Source organism: Hypanus sabinus, chromosome 16, assembly GCF_030144855.1.
Source record: "Hypanus sabinus isolate sHypSab1 chromosome 16, sHypSab1.hap1, whole genome shotgun sequence".
In the NCBI taxonomy this organism is placed as follows: Eukaryota; Metazoa; Chordata; class Chondrichthyes; order Myliobatiformes; family Dasyatidae; genus Hypanus; species Hypanus sabinus.
This window is the reverse complement of record NC_082721.1, coordinates 83,340,643-83,360,089: the sequence shown is the minus strand read 5'-3', so window position 1 is coordinate 83,360,089 and position 19,447 is coordinate 83,340,643. Positions and strand designations below refer to the sequence as shown.

The 19,447-nt window shown below is 41.8% G+C and overlaps 1 protein-coding gene across 6 annotated transcripts in view; it reads right to left on the bottom strand.

Moving 5' to 3' along the window:
• Positions 1-19,447, bottom strand: part of LOC132406514 (DENN domain-containing protein 1B-like) — a 127,184-nt gene that overhangs the window by 87,546 nt on the left and 20,191 nt on the right. For 2 of the 6 annotated variants that reach the window (XM_059992291.1, XM_059992290.1), the window contains 2 exons: positions 6,177-6,231; positions 3,579-3,643 (listed from right to left, as the gene is read on the bottom strand). Coding sequence is in view for 2 of the 6 variants with exons in the window: in XM_059992288.1 (XP_059848271.1) it covers positions 3,579-3,643; positions 18,353-18,369 (82 nt within the window). In the remaining 4 variants the exon portion in view is untranslated. Of the gene's footprint in view, positions 1-3,578; positions 3,644-6,176; positions 6,232-18,352; positions 18,508-19,447 lie in introns of those variants that run through there. The other 4 variants (XM_059992288.1, XM_059992289.1, XM_059992293.1 and 1 more) reach the window with 3 other exon arrangements.

Here is a 19,447-nt window from a genome sequence, read left to right as displayed (position 1 = left end):
GTACAAGAGATGTTTACCAGGCTGCTGACTGGATTATAGGGTATGAGATGTCATGAAAAGTTAGACAAATTTAGTAGTTTTAGAACTTAGAACAGTACCATAGGATTCTTTGGGCCACAAAGTTTTAACTTACTCTAAGATCAATCTAACATTTCCCTTTTGCATAGCCCTCCATTAATCTATATTTATCCCCTCTTCCTTCCCTTTCTCCCATGGTCCACTTTCCTCTCCTAACAGATTCCCTCTTCTTCAGCCCTTGACCTTACCCCCTCTCTTGGCTTCATTTATCACCTTCCAGCTAGCCTCTTTCCCCCTCCCCCCACCTTTACTCTGTCATCTCCCCCCTTCCTTCTCAGTCCTGAAGAACAGTCTCAGCCCAAAATGTTTTTTTTCATTTCCATAAATTCTGCCTGACCTGCTGAGCTCCTGCAACATTTTGTGTGTGTTGCTTTATCTATCATCTGAGGCCTATATGAGAGTCTCTTAAATGTCCCTAACATATTTTCTGGAACAATGGAAGATGAGGGGAATTTAGAAAATTATGAGAAGCTTTGGTATGGCAGATGGTCAAAAATTTTTTTCTGGTAGAAATATCAAGTATCAGAGAACACACATTTATGGTAAGAAGGGGAAGGTTTAAAGGTTTTTTTCATATATAGAAAGTGGTAGGTACCTAGTACAGGCTGCCGAGGTAGTAGTGGAAGTAGATATGGAAAAGGTATTTACGAGATTTTAGACGCCTGGAAATGCAGGGAACGGAGGGATATAGATCATGTGAAGACAGCAGAGACATCATGAGCTGCTGGACCTGTTCCACTGCTGTCCTGTGCTATGTTCTACGTTCAATAACTTCCTGCAGCCTAGACCTTTCTCTTTACTGTTAATCACAAAGCCAGTCTTGCTTATAATAGGCTGTATTTTTGTCCAGATCATTTGTATAGCACCAGAAAATGGGGGTAGCACTGGACATTATTGAACACTACTTCAGTCGGACCACAGTCACTAAACAGCAATCACCAAATTTTCCATCCTGGTCCAACCATGTAAACACCATGGTCAAGAAAGTGCACCGGTGCCTGTAATTCCTCAGGAGGCTAAAGAAATTTGGCAACGCCTCCTTTGAGCCTCACTAACATGGCTATACTAGAAATGTGTACTTCTATAAATATACTGTAACTTCTATAGATGTGTGGTGTAGAGTATATTGAATGCTGCATCACATGCTGGCATGGAAACAACAAAGGTTTTGAAGGGAAAACAGCCTCCATCTGAGGGACCACCACTGCCCAGGCCATGCTCTCTTCTCACTGCTACCATCAGGACAAGCATCCAGGACCCTGAGGACTTATGCCACCAGGTTCAAGAACTGTTATTAACCCTCAACCACCAGGCTCTTGTACCAAAGGTGACAACTTCTCTCAACTTCACTCACCCCATTACTGAACTGTTCCCACAGTAAATGGACTCACTTTCAAGAACTCTTCATCTCATGTTCTTGATATTTATTGTTTATTTTTTATTGTTATTATTTCTTTCTTTTTGCATTTTTACAGCTTTTTTTGCACACTGGTTGAATGCCCAAGTTCGAGCTGTTTTTCATTAATTCTATTATGGTTATTATTTTACTTCGGATTTATTGAGTATGCCTGCAAGAAAATGAATCTCAGATGTATATGGTGATTTTGAATTTAATTTATTATTCTTGATTTGTAATCAGGAACTTTATGTATGACAATTGCTCTGACCAAGACAACAAGAAACTGCAAAGAGGTGTGGTTACAGTTCAGCACATCATGGAAACTAGCCTCCCCTCTCCAAGGACTCTGATTATGCTGGATGTTTTACTGAAGCAACAAAAAGTATAGACAAAGCACCCCATACACCCTGAATATTCTCTCTTCTCATAAAAACCTGAAAGCACACATCAACAGGTTGAAGGACAGCTTCAATTCCATGATTACAAGACTATTAAATAGTTCCCTACTATGATAAGGTGACCGTTTGATCTCACAATTTACCTTGCATTTTATTGTCTACCTGCACTACACTTTCTCTATAGCTGTAACACTTTATTCTGTACTCTGTTAGTGCTTTACAGTTGTAATGAATTGATTTGTATGATCAGTACACTAGCTTTTCACTGTAACCTCAGTACACATGGCAATGATAAACCAATTTACCAACATGGTAAGGAAGGCAAGCAAATGAGGGAGGGAAGATGAACAATTAGGAAGGGGATAAGAGGCTCACTGAGAGGAGAAGGTGTTCTGCCCCTGCTCAAGAGTTTTTCCTGTTTTCTTAAGCTAGACAGATAGATAACTCCAGTCCTGGCATAACTGTAGTTGAAGGCAGTTTTATCATTCACCCACGTGTTACAGTACATAAGGAGCCGGTGTAAAAAGACAGTACTTCTCAGTGTTCTAATGAAAGGCAGATTTAAATACTGATTGAAATTCCTTCAACTTCTAATGAGTGATCTAATGAATGAATGTGTTTGAATGAATGAATGAATGAATACAAGTATTTATATAATGGCTGATGTGATGGCAAAAGCTAATTGCTCAGCAACACGATAATGAGAACTGAGTTACCACCTGGCAAACAGTACCGCAGCATTAAGGCAAGGACCAACAGGCTCCGGGACAGCATCTTTCACCAGGCCATCAGATTTATCAGTACACATTGATCTGATTGCACATCTGATTGTACATACAAGTGTACAAAACAATTCTGTATACAATCTTAGTGTTTGGGCAACATCCTCCCACAATTCCTTTCCTTATTGCTTGTACATAACGATGGAGGTACAACATAAAGATTTTTACTCTCCCATTTTGTGAGATGGATGTAAGAAATAAAATTCTAATTTTAAATAAAAACTTGTGAACTTCCAATTAAGCATTGAGATCTAGTAAGCAGAAATAAAATAACAATCCAAATCAGGAAAGGCATAACATGTAGACTAGGTGGAGGAGGGGATATGAGTGATGCTGGCTAGAGGAGGGGGCAGGATTTGGAACAAAGGATGTGGATGAGAGGAGCTGGGTAGATTAGGAGCAAGAAATCTGCAACTCTTTCGCAGAAGAAACTGAAACATTCAAAACAAAGAAAAGTAGATTCTGCAGATGATGAAAATCCGGAGTAACACATATGCAATGCTGGAGGTCAGGCAGCACAGACCTTCTGACTGTTTATTCCTCTCTATAGATGTTGCCTATCCTGCAGTCCTGATGAAGGGTCTCAGCTTGAAATGTCCACTGTTTACTCCCCTCTATAGATGCTGCCTCCAGCATTTTGTGTGTGTTACTAACAATAGATCAGAGTTAGTTATGTGTATTAAGACATAGGTTTAAAGGCGGATAAATGGAGCTGATGCAGACACTGGTCAGACCACAGAGTGTGATTGCATTTCTGAATGGCCACATCCTGTTCTAATGTGTAAAACAGATGAAAGCTTGAGAGACTTTGCAAAGATGGATCCTGTTTAATCAAATAACCTTGATATGTATCACATGAAATTATTTAAGAACCACCTTTGCAAACTTTTTTTCTTCCTTTAAGTAATTTTTCACACTCACCGTCATCTATTGATTTTGGACACAGGGCCTCGATAAACAGTTCAAATATCCTTTCTGGGTTCTCTCTGAAAATATAAAAGGAAATAAAAAATGGTTAATTGAATAGGGCGGCATGGTAGCGTAATGGTTAGCAGAATGCTTTACAGCAGAGGTGACCAGGGTTCAATTCCCGCCACTGCCTATAAGGAGTTTGGATGTTCTCCTATGACCACGTGGGTTTCCTCCAGGTGCTCTGGTTTCCTCCCACAATTCAAAGACATACCAGTTAACAGGTTAATTGTTCATTGTAAATTGTACCGTGATTAGGCTACGATTAAATTGGGGGGTTGCTGGGAAGTGCAGCTCGAAGTGCTGGAAGGGTTTAATCAACACTCTACCATAGTAATTAAAAAATACTTATCAGTATTCAGAAGGTCGGGCAGCATCCGTTGAAACGAGCAGTCAATGTTTCAGGCCGAGACCCCAGTTGTCAGGACTGAAGAAGGAGGGGGCAGGGGCCCTTTAAAGAAGGTGCCAGGTGAAAAACCAATCAGAGGAAAGATCAAAGAGTGGAGGAGGGGAAGCAGGGAGGAGATAGCCAAGAAAGGTGAAGAAGGAATGTAAGGGGAAAAGCACTATTGGTAGTAGAAGAAGGCAGAACATGAGAGAAGTGATAGGCAGCTGGAAGAGGAGGCAGAGTTAAAGTGGGATGGGTGAAGGGAGAGGGAGGGAATTACTGGAAGTTGGAGAATTCGATGTTTATACCAAGGGGCTGGAAACTACCCAGATGGTACATGAGGTGTTGCTCCTCCAGCCTGAGTTTGGCCTCATCATGGCAGTAGAGGAGGCCATGTATGGACATGTCCGAATGGGAATGTGAAGCAGAGTTGAAGTGGGTGGCAACCAGGAGATCCTGTCTGTTGTGGCGGATGGAGGTGAGGCACTCGATGAAGCGGTCCTCCAATCTACGTCGGGTCTCGTTGATATAGAGGAGGCCGCAACGGGAGAACCGGATGTAATAGATTACTCCAACAGACTCACAAATGAAGTGTTGCCTCACCTGGAAAGACTGTTTGGGGCCCTGAATGATGCTAAAAGAGGAGGTGTAGGGACAGGTGTAGCACTTACGTTTGCAGAGATAAGTAGCAGGTGGGAGATCTGTGGGGAGGGACGTGTGGACCAGGCAGTCGTGGAGGGAACGATTCTTGCGAAAAGCGGAGAGGGATAGAGAGGGAAATTGCATCTATTGCATCCGGTGCGTCCTCCTCTACATCGGCGAGACCCAACGCAGATTGGGGGACCACTTCATTAAGCACTTCTACCACAACAGACAGGATCTCCCGGTTGCCACCCACTTCAACTCTGCTTCATATTCCCATTTGGATATGTCCATACATGGCCTCCTCTTCTGCCATGATGAGGCCAAACTCAGGCTGGAGCAGCAACACCTCATATACCGTCTGGGTAGTCTCCAGCCCCTGGGAATTAACATTGAACTCTCCAACTTCCGGTAATTCCCTCCCTCTCCCTTCTCCCATCCCACTTTCACTCTGCTTCCTCTTCCAGCTGCCTATCACATCTCTCATGATTCTGCCTTCTTCTACTACCCAGTGCTTTCCCCTTACATTCCTTCTTCACCTGTCCTGCCTATCCCCTCCCCCACCCCTTGATCTTTCCTCTGATTGGTTTTTCACTTGGCACCTTCTTTATAGGGTCCCTGCCCCCTCTATCTTCAGTCCTGACGAAGGGTCTCGGCCGGAAACGTTGACTGCTCGTTTCAACGGATGCTGCCCGACCTGCTGAGTTCCTCCAGCTTGTTTGTACGTGTTGATTTGGCCACAGCATCTGCACTGTACTTTGTTTTTAGTATTCAGAAGGGTTTATTCACTTTCCTTCATAAGAGTACAGACATCTCCAGGAAATGAATGGATTATTTTCTGTAAATAAGTTTTGGTTGATTTTGTTCATAAGTCAGAAAAAACACATATGAAAGAAAAATAATAAACACAAGAAATTCTGCAGATGCGGGAAATTCTGAGCAACACACACAAAATGCTGGAGGAACTCAGCAGGCCAGGCAGCACCTATAGAAACGAAAAGACAGTCGAAGTGTCAGGACGAGACCCTTCTTCAGGACTAGATAGAAAGAGGGAAGAAGTCAGAATAAGAAATTGGGTGGAATGGAAGGAGTTCAAGCTAGAATTTGCTAGATGAAGCAGGGTCGGTGGGGAGAAGAGGAGATGAAGTAAGACGGGAGGCCTAGGGGGAAAGAAAGGGGGAGGGGAGCACCAGAAGGAGACGGATAATTATAGTAGTGCAGTTTAGTCATGACCTCTAATGCTGTTGTGTAGAGTTTATCAGCCCTCTCTGTGAACACATTGGATCCCCCCCCCTCCTTCCCCTTCTCTCCTTGCACATTTCAAAGAAGTGTAATTAGCTGTTGTAAATGTCCCAGGTGTGTTGGCTAGAATCGGGAGGCAGTCAATGAGATTGTGGGGAGAACAGGTTAAGGGAAAATTAGTGATGGAATGGGATTGCTCTGTAGGTGAGAAGTGACTCAGTGGCCTGAACTGGTCTCTTTCTAAGTATAGTGTGAGGAAATACAGAATGGAAAATTACACTCATCTGGTTTGATTGCACATGTCATGTTGCTGAGATGGCTGACATCAGACTCCTGAAACAGAAAGTCCACTCTAAGTTTCATCACAACAAGAGGCTACAAGATTGACACAGGAAATGGTTATGAATGTACCTAAAACTTCTCCAAAAAGTTTGAAATCCCCACCAACTCATGAGAATTTTTGGTTCATGCAGTTTATTCAGGAAGGCACTGTGAACCATGAGTCCAAACCTCAAGAATACACATATGCACAGCAGACATGACAGAAGGAGCAAAATATTCCTGAATTATGCTCCCACCTGGCCTGCAAAACACCTTCTGCCCTACCCATGCTTTTTAAAAAAATTGTCTCCATCAGAATCAGAATCAGGTTTAATATCATCGGCACGTGTTGTGAAATTTGTTAACTTAGCAGCAGCAGTACAATGCAATACATGATAGTGTACAAAGAAAAAATAAATAATTAAATCACAGCAAATATAGTTACATATATTGAATAGATTAAAATAGTGCAAAAACTGAAATAATATATATTAAAAAAGTGAGGTAGTGTTAATGAATTCAATGTCCATTTAGGAATTGTATGGCAGAGGGGAAGAAGCTGTTCCTGAATCATTGAGTGTGTGCCTTCAGGCTTCTGTACCTTCATCCCGATAGTAACAATGAGAAGAGGGCATGCCCTGGGCGACAGGGGTCCTTAATAATGAACATTGTCTTTTTAAGGAATTGGTCCTTGAAGATGTCTTGGATACTAAGGAGGCTAGTACCCATGATAGAGCTGACTAATATTACAACATTCTGTAGCTTCTTTCAGTCAGGTGCAATAGCCCCTCCATTCCAGAAGGTGATGCAGCCTGTCAGAATGCTCTCCACGGTACACCAATAGAAGTTTTTGAGTTCTAGTTGACAAACCAAATCTCTTCAAACTGTTAATGAAATATAGCTGCTGTCTTGCTTTCTTTATAGCTGCATCAATATGTTGCAACCACAAACTTGAAATTTCTCACTCTCTCCACTTCTGATTCCTCTGTGAACATGAACCAATCTATGTAGATTGGTTTATGCTCCCCCATCTTACCCTTCCTGAAGCCCACAATCAGCTCTTTCGTCTTAATGACAGTGAGTGCAAGGTTGTTGCCGTGACACCACTCAGCTAGCTGGTATATCTTGCTCCTGTATGCCCTCTCAACTCCATCTGAGATTCTAGCAATAATGATTGTATCATTTGTAGATGGTATTTGAGCTATACCTAGCCACAAAGTCATGGGTATAGGGGAGCAGGGCAGTGGGCTAAGCACACACCCCTGAAGTATGCCAGTGTTAATTGTCAGTGACTTGGAGACTTTATTTCCAATCCACACAGATTGTGGTCTTCCAGTTAGGAAGTCAAGGATCCAATTGCAGAGGGAGGTACAGGGACCCAGGTTCTGTAACTTCTCAATCAGGATTGTGAGAATGATGGTGTGAAATGCTGACCTATAGCCAATGAACAGCATCCTGACACAGGTGTTTGTATTGTCCAGGTGATCTAAGGCCGTGTGAAGAGCCATTGAGATTGCATCTGCTGTTGACCTATTGTGGTGATAGGCAACTTGAGGTGGGTCCAGGACCTTGCTAAGGCAGGAGTTTATTCTAGCCATTACCAACCTCTCAAAGCATTTCATCACCATAGATATAAGTGCCACTGGGCAATAGTCATTAAGGCAGCTCACACTACTCTTCTTAGGCACTGGTATAATTGTTGCCTTTTTGAAGCAGATGGGAACTTCTGACTGTAGCAGTGAGAGGTTGAAAATATCCTTGAATACTCCCACCATTTGTTGGCAGAAATTTTCATAGCCTTATTGAGCATTTCATTGGAACTGGCTTCCTTGTTCACTCTTTCTTAAAGACAGCCTAACATCGGCATCTGAGACAATGATCACAGGGTCACTTGATGCAGCAGGGATCTTCACAGTTATAGTTATATTCTCCCTGTCAAAGCGGGCTCATTTGGTAGTGAAATATTGTTGCCATTCATGCTATTGGTCTTCACTTTATAGGAAGTAATTTGCAAACCCAGCCAGAGCTGACATGCATCTGATGTCTTACTTAGAACCGACTCTTCACTCTTGAAATAGCCCTCTGCAAGTCATACCTCGTTTTGTTGTATAGACCTGGGTCACCAGACTTAAATGCCTCAGAATTAGCCCTCAGCAGACAACGTACCTCCTGGTTCATCCATGACTTTTGGCTTGGGAATGCACAGCAAATTTCCATAGGCACATACTCATCCACACAGGTTTTAATGAAGTTGGTAATAATTGCGGCATACTCGTCCAGATTTGAAGATGAATCCCTGAATACAGTCCAGTCTACTTTAAGCCTCTTTAAGAAACATAGAACACATTGAAATGGAGAGGAAATAGGTCATCCTTGACACCAAGGGACTGACTCAAGAGAAGAGTTACCTGCCCATAGACAGTCATGGTATCGACTTAAATTTACTTTGACCTATCACTTTACTCCTTTACACTACGATCCATTAATTAGACTCCAATAGATGCATTATGTGTACTCTACTGGTTTTCTACATCATACTGCAATTTTATCTAATCTCTCACCACGGTTGCTGCACCTTTTCAAGAAATTAGGGAATCAAGGATTAACTTTATTCACTATATATATTTATATGTATTAGGAATTTGTTGCATGGCATGCAACAAAAACTACATTCAACAATTATAAAGAATTTTATAAAAATAAGCTTAAGTATGGATATGGAGTAAAATGCACCTAGATACACAAATAGTACATATTGCAGTCATAGATGGAGGTCATAGTACATATTAGTATCAAAGACACTGTTAGGAAAAGGGAGGAGGCCCTGAAGAGAATATAGAGTTAGGTAGAAAGATGAAAAGCAGGACCTCCAGGGTAGTAATCTCTGGTTTGCTGCCTATGCCACATGCCAATGAGGGTAAAATTAGGATGATTTGGCAGATGAGTGTGTTGCTGAGGAATTGGTACAAGGGTCAGGGTTTCAGATTTCTAGATCATTGGGATCTCTTCTGCGGAAGGTTACCTGTACCAGAAGGACGCGTTACACCTGAACTCAAGGTTGTCCAATATCCTTTCGGGCAGGTATGTGAGAGCTGTTGGGGAGGAAGGTTGGGAACCGGGGCGATAGGGCTGAAGATGAGGTAGTCGTTATACAAGTCGATGAAGTGTGTAGCAAGAATGCGAGGTATGACAGGCAGATGATAGGGCACAACTGCAGTCAGTGAGATGAGCTGAAGTGAAACATGGGAGCAAAATTAAAAAGAATGATAAATACAGGACTGAAGTGTTATATTTCACTTCTATTTCGTAAGTATGAGGTCTCAGGGTACTTGGAGGTACATGATAAAATAGGCTATAGTCAACATGGTTTCAAGGGAAAATCTTGCCTGACAAATCCATAGGAATTCTTTGAAGAAATAATAAGCAGAATAGACAAAGGAGAACCGGTTGATGTTGTTGTGTACTTGGATTTTCAGAAGGCCTGTTACAGGAAAGATTCTAGTATGGATAAAACAGTGGGTGATTGGCAGGAAAATGTCACTCCGCTCTTTAAGAAGGGAGGGAGGCAGAAGGTTGGAAATTATAGGCCAGTTAGCCTGACTTCAGTGGTCAGAAAGATGTTGGAATCCATTATTAAGGATGAGATTTCGGGGTACTTGGAGGCACATGAAAAAACAGTGCGAAGTCGGCATGGTTTCCTTCAAGGGGAATCTTGGCTGGCAAATCCATTGGAATTCTTTGAGGAAATAACAAGCAGGTGTGAGAAAGGAGAGTCAATGGATGTTTATTTATTTATTTATTTTCAGAAGGCCTTTGACAAAATGAAACACATGAGGCTGTTTAATAAGAGCAAATGGTATTACAGGAAAGATACTAACATAGATAGAAGATCAGCTGACATAGGATGCAAAGAGTGGGAATGAGGGAGGACTTTTCTAGGTGGCTGGCAGTGACTAAGTATTGCTCCATAGGGTTCAGTGTAGGGACTGCTTCTTTTCATATTACATGTCAATGATTTTGGATGATGCAATTGATGACTTTGTGGCGCAAATTTGCGGATGATACGAAGATAAATGGAGGGACAGGTAGTGTTGAGGAAGCAGGGAGTCTGTAGGAAGACTTGGACAGATTGGAGAATGGGATATAGTGTAGGGAAATGTATAGTCATACACTTTTGTAGATGGAATAAACTAGTAGATTATTTTCTATATGGGGAGAAAATTCAAAAAGCAGAGATGCAAAGGGACTTGGGAGTTCTTGTGCAGGTTTGCCTAAAGGTTAACTTGGAGGCTGAGTCAGTGGTAAGGAAGGCAAATGCAATGTTGGTATTAATTTTGAGAAGACTAGGATATAAAAGCAAGGATATGATGCTGAGGCTTTATAAGGCATTGGTTAGACTGCATTTAGAGCATTGTGAGCAGTTTTGGTCTGCCTTATCTAATAAAATATGAGCTGGCATTGGAGAGGGTCCAGAGGAAGTTCACGAGAATGATTCCAGTTAATGCAAGGGTTAATGTATGAGGAGCTTTTGATGGCTGTGGGCCTGTACTCACTGTACTTTAGAATAATAAGGGGGGGATCACATTGAAGCCTATTGAATACCGTAAGGCCTAGATAGCATGGACATGGAGAGGATGTTTCATTTAGTGGGGGAGTCTAGCAGAGGGCACAGCCTCATAGTACAGGGATGACCACTTAGAACTGAGATGAGGAGAAATTTCTTTTGCTAGAGGGTGGTGAACCTGTGGATTTCATTGCCACAGATGGCTGTGGAGGTCATGTCATTGGGTATATTTAAATCAGAGGCTGATAGGTTCTTGATTTGTCAGAGTGGCCAAGGTTACAGGAGAAGGCAAGAGACTGGGGTTAAGAGGAAAAATAATCACCCATGATTGAAAGGGGGAGGAGACTTGATGGGCCAAATAGCCTAATTCTGCTCCTATGTCTTATAGTCTTACGGTGTTATGGTCTTATACCAGCATGTATTTACAATATTAGCGCCATTATAAAAGTGGTTTAAATGTTTACAGTGTAGTGCAGTGATTAAGATCATAGACAGAGGGTTTGGGGATGATGTTTGTCTGATATAGAATAGTAATCTCCTGGTGGTTCCATATTAATCACCAAAACCACCATTCTAGATTTCCACTAACAATTACAGCATTTTTATCACCAAATGAAACACCAACTCACCTTCAAACCAATCATGAATTCAGATTAGAATGTGGATCTTTACCATCTCAGAATCAGAATCAGGTTTAATATCACTAGAATATATTGTGAAATTTGTTAACTTTGAGGTGCGGCACAATGTGTTACATGATAAATAACAACAGAGAAAAAATACTGAATTACAGTAAATACATATATATATATCTATTAGATAGTTAAAAATGAGTACTGTAGTGCAAAAAAAACAAACAAAAAATTAGTTAGCAAACACGAGGAAATCTGCAGATGCTGGAAATTCAAGCAACACACACAAAATGCTGGTGGAATGCAGCAGGCCAGGCAGCATCAATAGTCGTCCTGATGAAGGGTCTCGGCCTGAAACGTCAACAGTGCTTCTTCCTATAGATGCTGTCTGGCCTGTTGCGTTCCACCAAAAAACTAGTTAGATAGTGTTCATGGGTTCAATGTCCATTTAGAAATCTGATGGCAGAGGGAAAGAAGCTAATCCTGAATCACTGACTGTGTGCCTTCAAGCTTCTGTACCTCCTCCCTAACAGTAACAATGAGAAGAGGGAATGTCTTGGGTGGTGGAGGTCCTTAGTGAGGAAAGCCATCTTCCCAAGGCACCATTCCTTGGGAGGCTAGTATCCATGATGGAGCTGACTAATTTTACAAGATTTTGCAACTTACTTTGATCTTGTGCAGTAGCACCCACATTGCAACCTCCCTCCCCCCCCCCCCATATCAGATGGTGATGCAGTCAATCGGAACGCTCTCTATGGTACATTTGTAGTTTTCAGGTGTTTTAGGTGACAAACCAAATCTCCTTAAACTCCTAATGAAATATAGTTGCTGTCTTGCCTTCTTTATAGCTGCATCAATAGGTTGCTTCACGTTAGTCCTCAGAGATACTGACACCCGGAACTTGAACTTGCTCACTGTCTCTACTTCTGATCCTTTCATGAGGATAGGTTTGTGTTCCCTCACCTTACCCTTTCTGAGTCCACAATCAGCTCTTTGGTCTTGCTGACGTTGAGTGCAAGGTTGTTGCTGCAACACCACTCAACTAGTTGGTATATCTTGCTCCTGAATGCCCTTTCATCACCATCTGAAATTCTGCCAACAATCAGCAGCAAATTTATAGATGACATTTGAGCTGTGCCTAGCCACACAGTCGCGAGTATAGGGAGAGTAGAGCAGAGGGCTAAGCGCACATCACTGAGGCTCATTAGTGTCGATCGTCAATGAGGGGGAGATGTTATTTTAAATCTGCATGGATTGAGGTCTTCCAGTTGGGAAGTCAAGGATCCAGTTGCATAGGGAGGTACAGAAGCCTAGCTTCTGTAGCCTTCCAATCAGAACAGTAGGAACGATGGTGTTAAATGTTGCACTAGTAAACAGCATCCTGCATAGTATCTGTATTGTCCAGGTGATCTAAGGCCATGCGGAGAGCAATTGCGATCGCACCTGCTGTACACCTATTGTAGCGATAGGTAAATTGCAGTGGGTCCAGGTCCCTCCTGAGATAGATGCTGATTCTAGCTGTGACCAACCTCTCAAGGCATTTCATCACCATAGATGGGAGTGCTACTGGACGATAGTCATTAAGGCAGCTCACATGACTCTTCTTGGGCACTGGTATAATTGTTGCCCTTTTGAAGCAGGTGGGAACTTCTGATTGTAGCAATAAGAGAGTGAAGATATCTTTAAGTACCCCCACAGCTGGTTATCACAGGCTTTCAGAACCTTGCCAGGTACTCCATCGGGCTCAGCTGCTTTATGAGGGTTCTCCCTCCAAGATAGAGATCATAGGGTCATAGGATCATAGATGCTGCAGCAACCCTCATAGCAGTGGTTTTAATTCTCCCTTTCAAAGCGGGCATAAAAGACATTGAGATCATCTGGTACTGAGGCATCACTGCCATTCATGATATTGGGGTTTGCTTTGTTGGATGTAATGGCCTGCAAACCCTGCCAGAGCTTACGTGCATGTGAATCTGAATCCAGCCAGATCCAGGCCTACTTTGAAATCCTCTGTTACCTGCTATGCCCCTAGCCAATGATGATGGGCTCTTTGTCATTCTCATTGATGAAAGGCCCTCTTTGAGATGAGCAGCCAAAACCTTCACTACTTGTTATCAAAGTATGTATAAATTATACAATCTTAAGATTCATCTCCTCACAGACCCAAAAAAGAACCCAGACAGAATCCATTTAAAAAAGACTAACAACCACATGATGTGTGGAGAAAGAGAGAGGGAGAGGGCGAGGGAGAGAGAGCGAGAGCGAGAGAGAGAAACACAAATCGTGCAAACAATAAAAGCAAGCAACAGCATTCAGAACTAAAGTGAGTCCATAGACACGAAGCCCAGAGCAGCAGGAGCAGGCCCACAGCCTTAAACCTTAGTTCATCACACAGTGCAGCAAAATGTAACCCATAGACATGAGTGTGGATCAGCTGGAGCAGGCCACAGCCTCAGCCTTAGTGTCGTAGAGAACAGTCGTGGAGCAGTGAGCAGAACTGGCTTGACCCTCGCCTCTGGTCCTGACACCCGGCCTTTTCAATCCATCCAGCCCAGCATTTAAATTGTCCAAATTCCGGGTCATACCTCACATTAGGACCCGGTCTCTTTCACTTCGATATGCTCTGGGCCTGAACCCCTTTTAAACAGCATTTCATTTCATCCTCGGTGGGAAATTACAAACACCATGCTTTACTTTGAACATGATAATGTGTATCTTCATGACAACACACTAACTCAAACAATATTTGCAGAAATTCTGAACAAAGAGGTAGATTTTGAAGTGCACATAAAGAGAGAAATGTAGAGGTGCAGAGGTTAAAGAAAAATGGTCAAAGACCTTGAAGTCTGGAGAGATTACAGAGATAGGGAGCACAGAGGGCACTGAGCCAGTCACATATTCCTTCACGTCATTTTCACACCTTGTGCTATGTCAATGTGTTTTGTCTCTTGGCCTTGGAGGAGTGTTATTTCATTTGACTAAATTCATCTATGGATGAATGATAAGTAAACTTGACCTTGGACTTGAATTATGGCACAATTTAATCACACTACCCCGTTACTTTTGGCTGATCTTTGAGTCACTCCATCAACACCTGGACTTTTGCTCAAACCACATCCTTTACATCTTTGCTTTTAAGAGCTGTCTTCCAGGCCTCAAATTGGCCTTTCCTTCACCACTCACTCCTTTAAACCAATCCCCTTACCCAGGGAGACTTAGCTAAAGAATGCAGGCGTTCTGATAAAAAACAAATAAAACCTATCGAAGAAAATTATATGAAATCTCATACTAAAGAATCTGTAAAAAGTAGAGGCAGGAAATGGGAACTGAACAGATCAAGAAAAGGAACAAAGCTTCCCACAGAAGCACAAAGAGAGAAGTGAAAGGAAATGTAGAGAACCAGAGAAACACACCTGAGGGCACCCTAAGGAGAAAACTGAACAAGTAGGAACAAGTAAAGGGAGCTTCATAGTATGCAGCTCAGTTTCTGCTTCATGCCATGTCAGCTGAACTGGGGAGCTGGGATACGATGGGAATGAGACACATTAGAGAGATCTATTGGTTCTAATCACTAATAACGTAAATAATATGTAGGTATCAGGTGAGAATGGAATTAGGCTTGTAGTGATGCTCCTAATTCATTTACATTCATACTTTAATCACACAAGGGAAGAACTGTCATGGCAATCAGGCAGGCGAAGATTCCATCCAGGACATCAGTTTTGACTGGATAAAGATGTAAACAATTGGATTCAAAAGGAAACTAATGATAAAGTACGACAATCTATTCTGACACTTTGATTTTGTGTCCATTGCTGCCTGTGCTCCAGAATTTCAATGTGAGTGAGTTTGGTGAGGCCCAAGGTGTGAAGAATCAGAGTGTGAATCTAAACTGGGACTTGTCTAATGTAAACAATTAATGAAGTTAGACTTTCTCTTTAAACAATCTTTTGATCTTCTCATTGAAATAGAAGCAGGCAATTCAGCAGATCAATATTAGACCAAAATTAGGGACAAAACTGCTTTAAATTTTCTCTTTGTATCAACAAAATCGCAGTTTTATGGTTAGTTAAATTTAATTTTGCTCATATGGTACAGATTGGAGCTCAGTTCAAACTTAAAGGTGTCATTTATTTAACAGAATGGGATTTAAGTGGCTGCTCTGTTGGTTTAATTCAGCTTCCATTCTTTATGGGAATCTCAAGAAGCTACTTCATATCTGAATGAGACATAGATGACTGGTAGTTTTGGAGGGAGAGGGGTGTGGAAAGGTGAAGATGGAGGCATGGATTAGGGGAAGGTCTTGTCCTTTTCTCACCTGATTACCATACATAGTACATAGGATACCAAAATAAGGAATCCCTGCTATTTTAGAGCCAATTTTAAGCACCTCTTCCATATCAGCCGAAGTCAGCCGGAGGGAAGAGGTGGAAGATGATGGTTTGCATCTTGAATCTTGGATTGTGTAAAATTAGCTTTGAGTCAACTATTTAATCAGTTCATGTTCAGTAAGACTGCTCTAAAATTAGTTGCAAACTTCAAGACTAATTTTGGCGATCTGAAAAAGTCTTCTAATAAACCTGGAAGTAAAACTGATCAACTCTGCAAAGGGAATAATTCAGTGAAAATCATTATAATGTCTAATAAAGGAAGAGGATAGATTAGTATCAGAAATCTCTTCAATTGATAGCCTTTGTTAAATCCAGACATCCCACCGTGCAAAAACTCATTTCAGGGAGGTAGCACCCCCGCTCCCTGCAATCCCATAACCCCCCCCCCCCCCCGGTCGACCTCCAAGGGTGTATGTAATACTTTGTTTAGTGATTTTGTCTAATCTGTAAACCAAGTTGGGTATATGCAGAAAATGTGACATTAAAATATGTACTTACATTATATTATCATAGAGTTTTTTTTAATTCTATTACAACTTTAAGCAAGTCTACAGGGCGTTTGGCCTCATCACATAGGACATCAATAGAGTAGCTGCTGAGCAGCTGGCCAGCTAGTTTAAATAACGTTAGCTATGCTAATGAATGAATGAATGACACCTGTTAAACTCACTTCAAATGTCTTTTACATTTTAACCCACCATGGGCAATAGAAAAGTCACTGTTGCAAACAGTGCAGCGAGCCACACTGTCATTAATTTTGAGGTCGACTGTAAAGCCCACCCACAGAGAAAACTGATAGGTCTACTTAGCACGAAGAGAGACCAATCAGGATGCTCCCCCTCGCTCTTCCTCTTCCTCTCCCTCTCTCTCACAAAATAATTCGATTTCTGGGATATTGTGTATAATTTGAGGTTGTCAGGGAGCCGCCATCAATATGCGGAACTTCCGGGAGAGGTGGGATGTCCATAAATCTGTGATAATTATGTCTCAAGCAAGGGAAAGCAAGTAATAGTGTGCAGATTGTCAGCAATTTTAATAAATAAATTGAAGATAAATAGTCAAAACAATCCAACTGGGGAGTTGCCAAGTTCAGAATCTTTGAAGGAAGAATTTTGTAACATTGTAGCCCAAGAGAGGGGGGGAAAGAAAAGAAAAAAATTTGATTGACAAATAAAATTATCAGAACGTATAATGGCATTGTTAGGGCGTATTTTGGGGATTAAGACATATAGTGAACATTGACTTCAGTAACCAGCCTTCAGATCTGAATATGGATTGTAGATTAAATTTAAAATGCACCTTAGAACCAGGAAACAGGCACTTAACTGAATGTCTGCAGATGCATGAATGCAGTCAACACCCCATTGCATGAGTATGACAGTAATTAACACTTATTTTGGGTGTGTTGGTAGGAAGATCCAGGCATTTGAAAAATATATGTAACTCAAAAGAAGCATTATGAGGGCATTACTCTATAGAAATTGTCTTTTTACCTTTGTTCTTTAACATATAAAAATGTGCTACAGTGTTGGGTCAGGGAATCTCTCTGTCTCTCTCCAATAGGCTGCCAGCTTGTGTTTTCCAAATAAACATTTTTATTATCTTTATATCTACCAGCTCCATATGTCTAGTGATATTGTTCATATTATAACAGCATTGATAAAATCAAAAGGAAGATTTCATTCTTTTCTGCTCTCCGTATTACCAAAATACCTTCCAGAATGGGGTGGCCTTTTACTTGGTTCAATAAAATCCTGACAAAGCAAAGGACTTAGAAATAAGTTGCAATTAAATCAACAAATGCTGAAAACACTCAGCTGCTCAGGCAGCATCTATGGAGAGAGAAACAGAGTTAGCATTTCAGGCTAAAGACCTTTTGTCAGAACTGGGGGAAAGAGAAATCAAATAAATTTTAAGCAATAGCAAGCCACAAAGTAACATGTCCAGAAACAGGCCAGCAACAAACTTCACTGAAGGTTGTACAACATCCGCCCTCTGTGGTATTTCAATGATTTCAGAGCTCCGAGTGTGATGATTTAATTTTGCGTGGAACTACTTGTGTCAGATAAACTAGACTTACAATCATTTGAACTTCCTTACAAACACATTAGACAGAACAAAATGTACACAACGGTACAAACTTGATCTGAAATCTACCAGGTGATAAATCTGCAGTGAAGGTAGAAATCTCACATTAACTTCCTTTCCTCAGCAACCATTTTGTCATCACTCAGTTCCCTGAACCAATTTGATCCCTGTTCTCTGCAGAGCTTAACTACGTTAACTGGCAAAGAGTGAGAAATGTGTGAGAACATACATTTAAAACAATCCAAAGGAAATCATTGTTTAAATTTACTTCTGGGGACAGTTATTTGAAACAGCAGCAAGGCTGTGGTTTCAGCTCCTTTCCTTCAGAACAGTACTTTTCTTCGAATAGCTATCGGCCACCGAGCATCAGCTTAGCACAACAATCACAGAGAAGGGAAGAAAACCGAAAGATTAAGGAAGAGTGTGTTACAATCTAGTCTTGAAAGCGAATTTCTTACTTGATCCTGGATCCCATGGTTGTCTACATGATCAGTGATCCCGGCTGCAAAGAATCCTGGTCTGGGTCTGGACAGGTCATGGAGTTAGGGAAGGGGGTAGTGAGGGTGCTGGTATTACAGTTGTTTGATGAGACAGAAATTTCTGCCAGTACAGCGATTCTTCCGTTAGACACGATAGGAAGTATGAATGTATGACGTGCCACTCAGTGCAGTGCGTCTATATATAGTGAAACCACAGATGTTTGAGCCTGGATACACATTATGTGCATTAACTGTAGAAACTTTAGGTTGCTTGATTCTGCAGTTCACCTAATTCTCCCTGGCACTTCCATGCACGGTATTTACTAGCACACTTTATATCTTAGATATTTAGGACCCCGAGGATATGGTTTCATTTATCATGTATTGTTTATGTGAAGTGAGGTGCATGGGGTTTCCAGGGAGGGATAGTACCTCTAGTGAAGGGGCGTTGTGTCCATTCTAGGGCAGCTCACTCACCTTTGGTCCCCACCAGCACTCAGTTCTCAACTGTGGCTCCAAGTAGCTGTAGGTATGTGATAGCAGTCACACCCCGGTACACCGCTTCAACAGGCGGGCTAATCTATGTAGGTGAGGGTAGCCAGTGGGCCGCATACCCCAGAGAGATAGGGTCTTGTCCGTCCTAGCATGCAAAGTCAGCTCTGGCAGACTTGGCGGATGAGATCTACAGTGAGATATAACGGCCAGGAAGACGGATGAGATCTACAGTGAGATATAATGGCCAGGAAGGCGGTACTGCAATGCTGTGGAGAGTGAAGGGCATGACGAGGCATGGAAGATGTCATGGTCATCTGCCGCAACCAAGGAAGACCCCAGTTTGTGAGGCTTGTTCGTCCCACTGGACTTGGTCTTCTGAGGTCAAAAGAGTGGAACTGCCCCAGTGCAAAGGCTTTTCCTCTTTAAAAACTCTTGTACAGGTATCTTGTCTATGTGTTTATTTGAAGTGGAAATGGGTATCATAAGCTTCTGCTTTAGAAGCATTGTGAGGCACTTTCTGAGAAACTGATTTTCATTGCAATCCACTTCCTTAAGGGGCTAATCTGTGATTTTTCATTA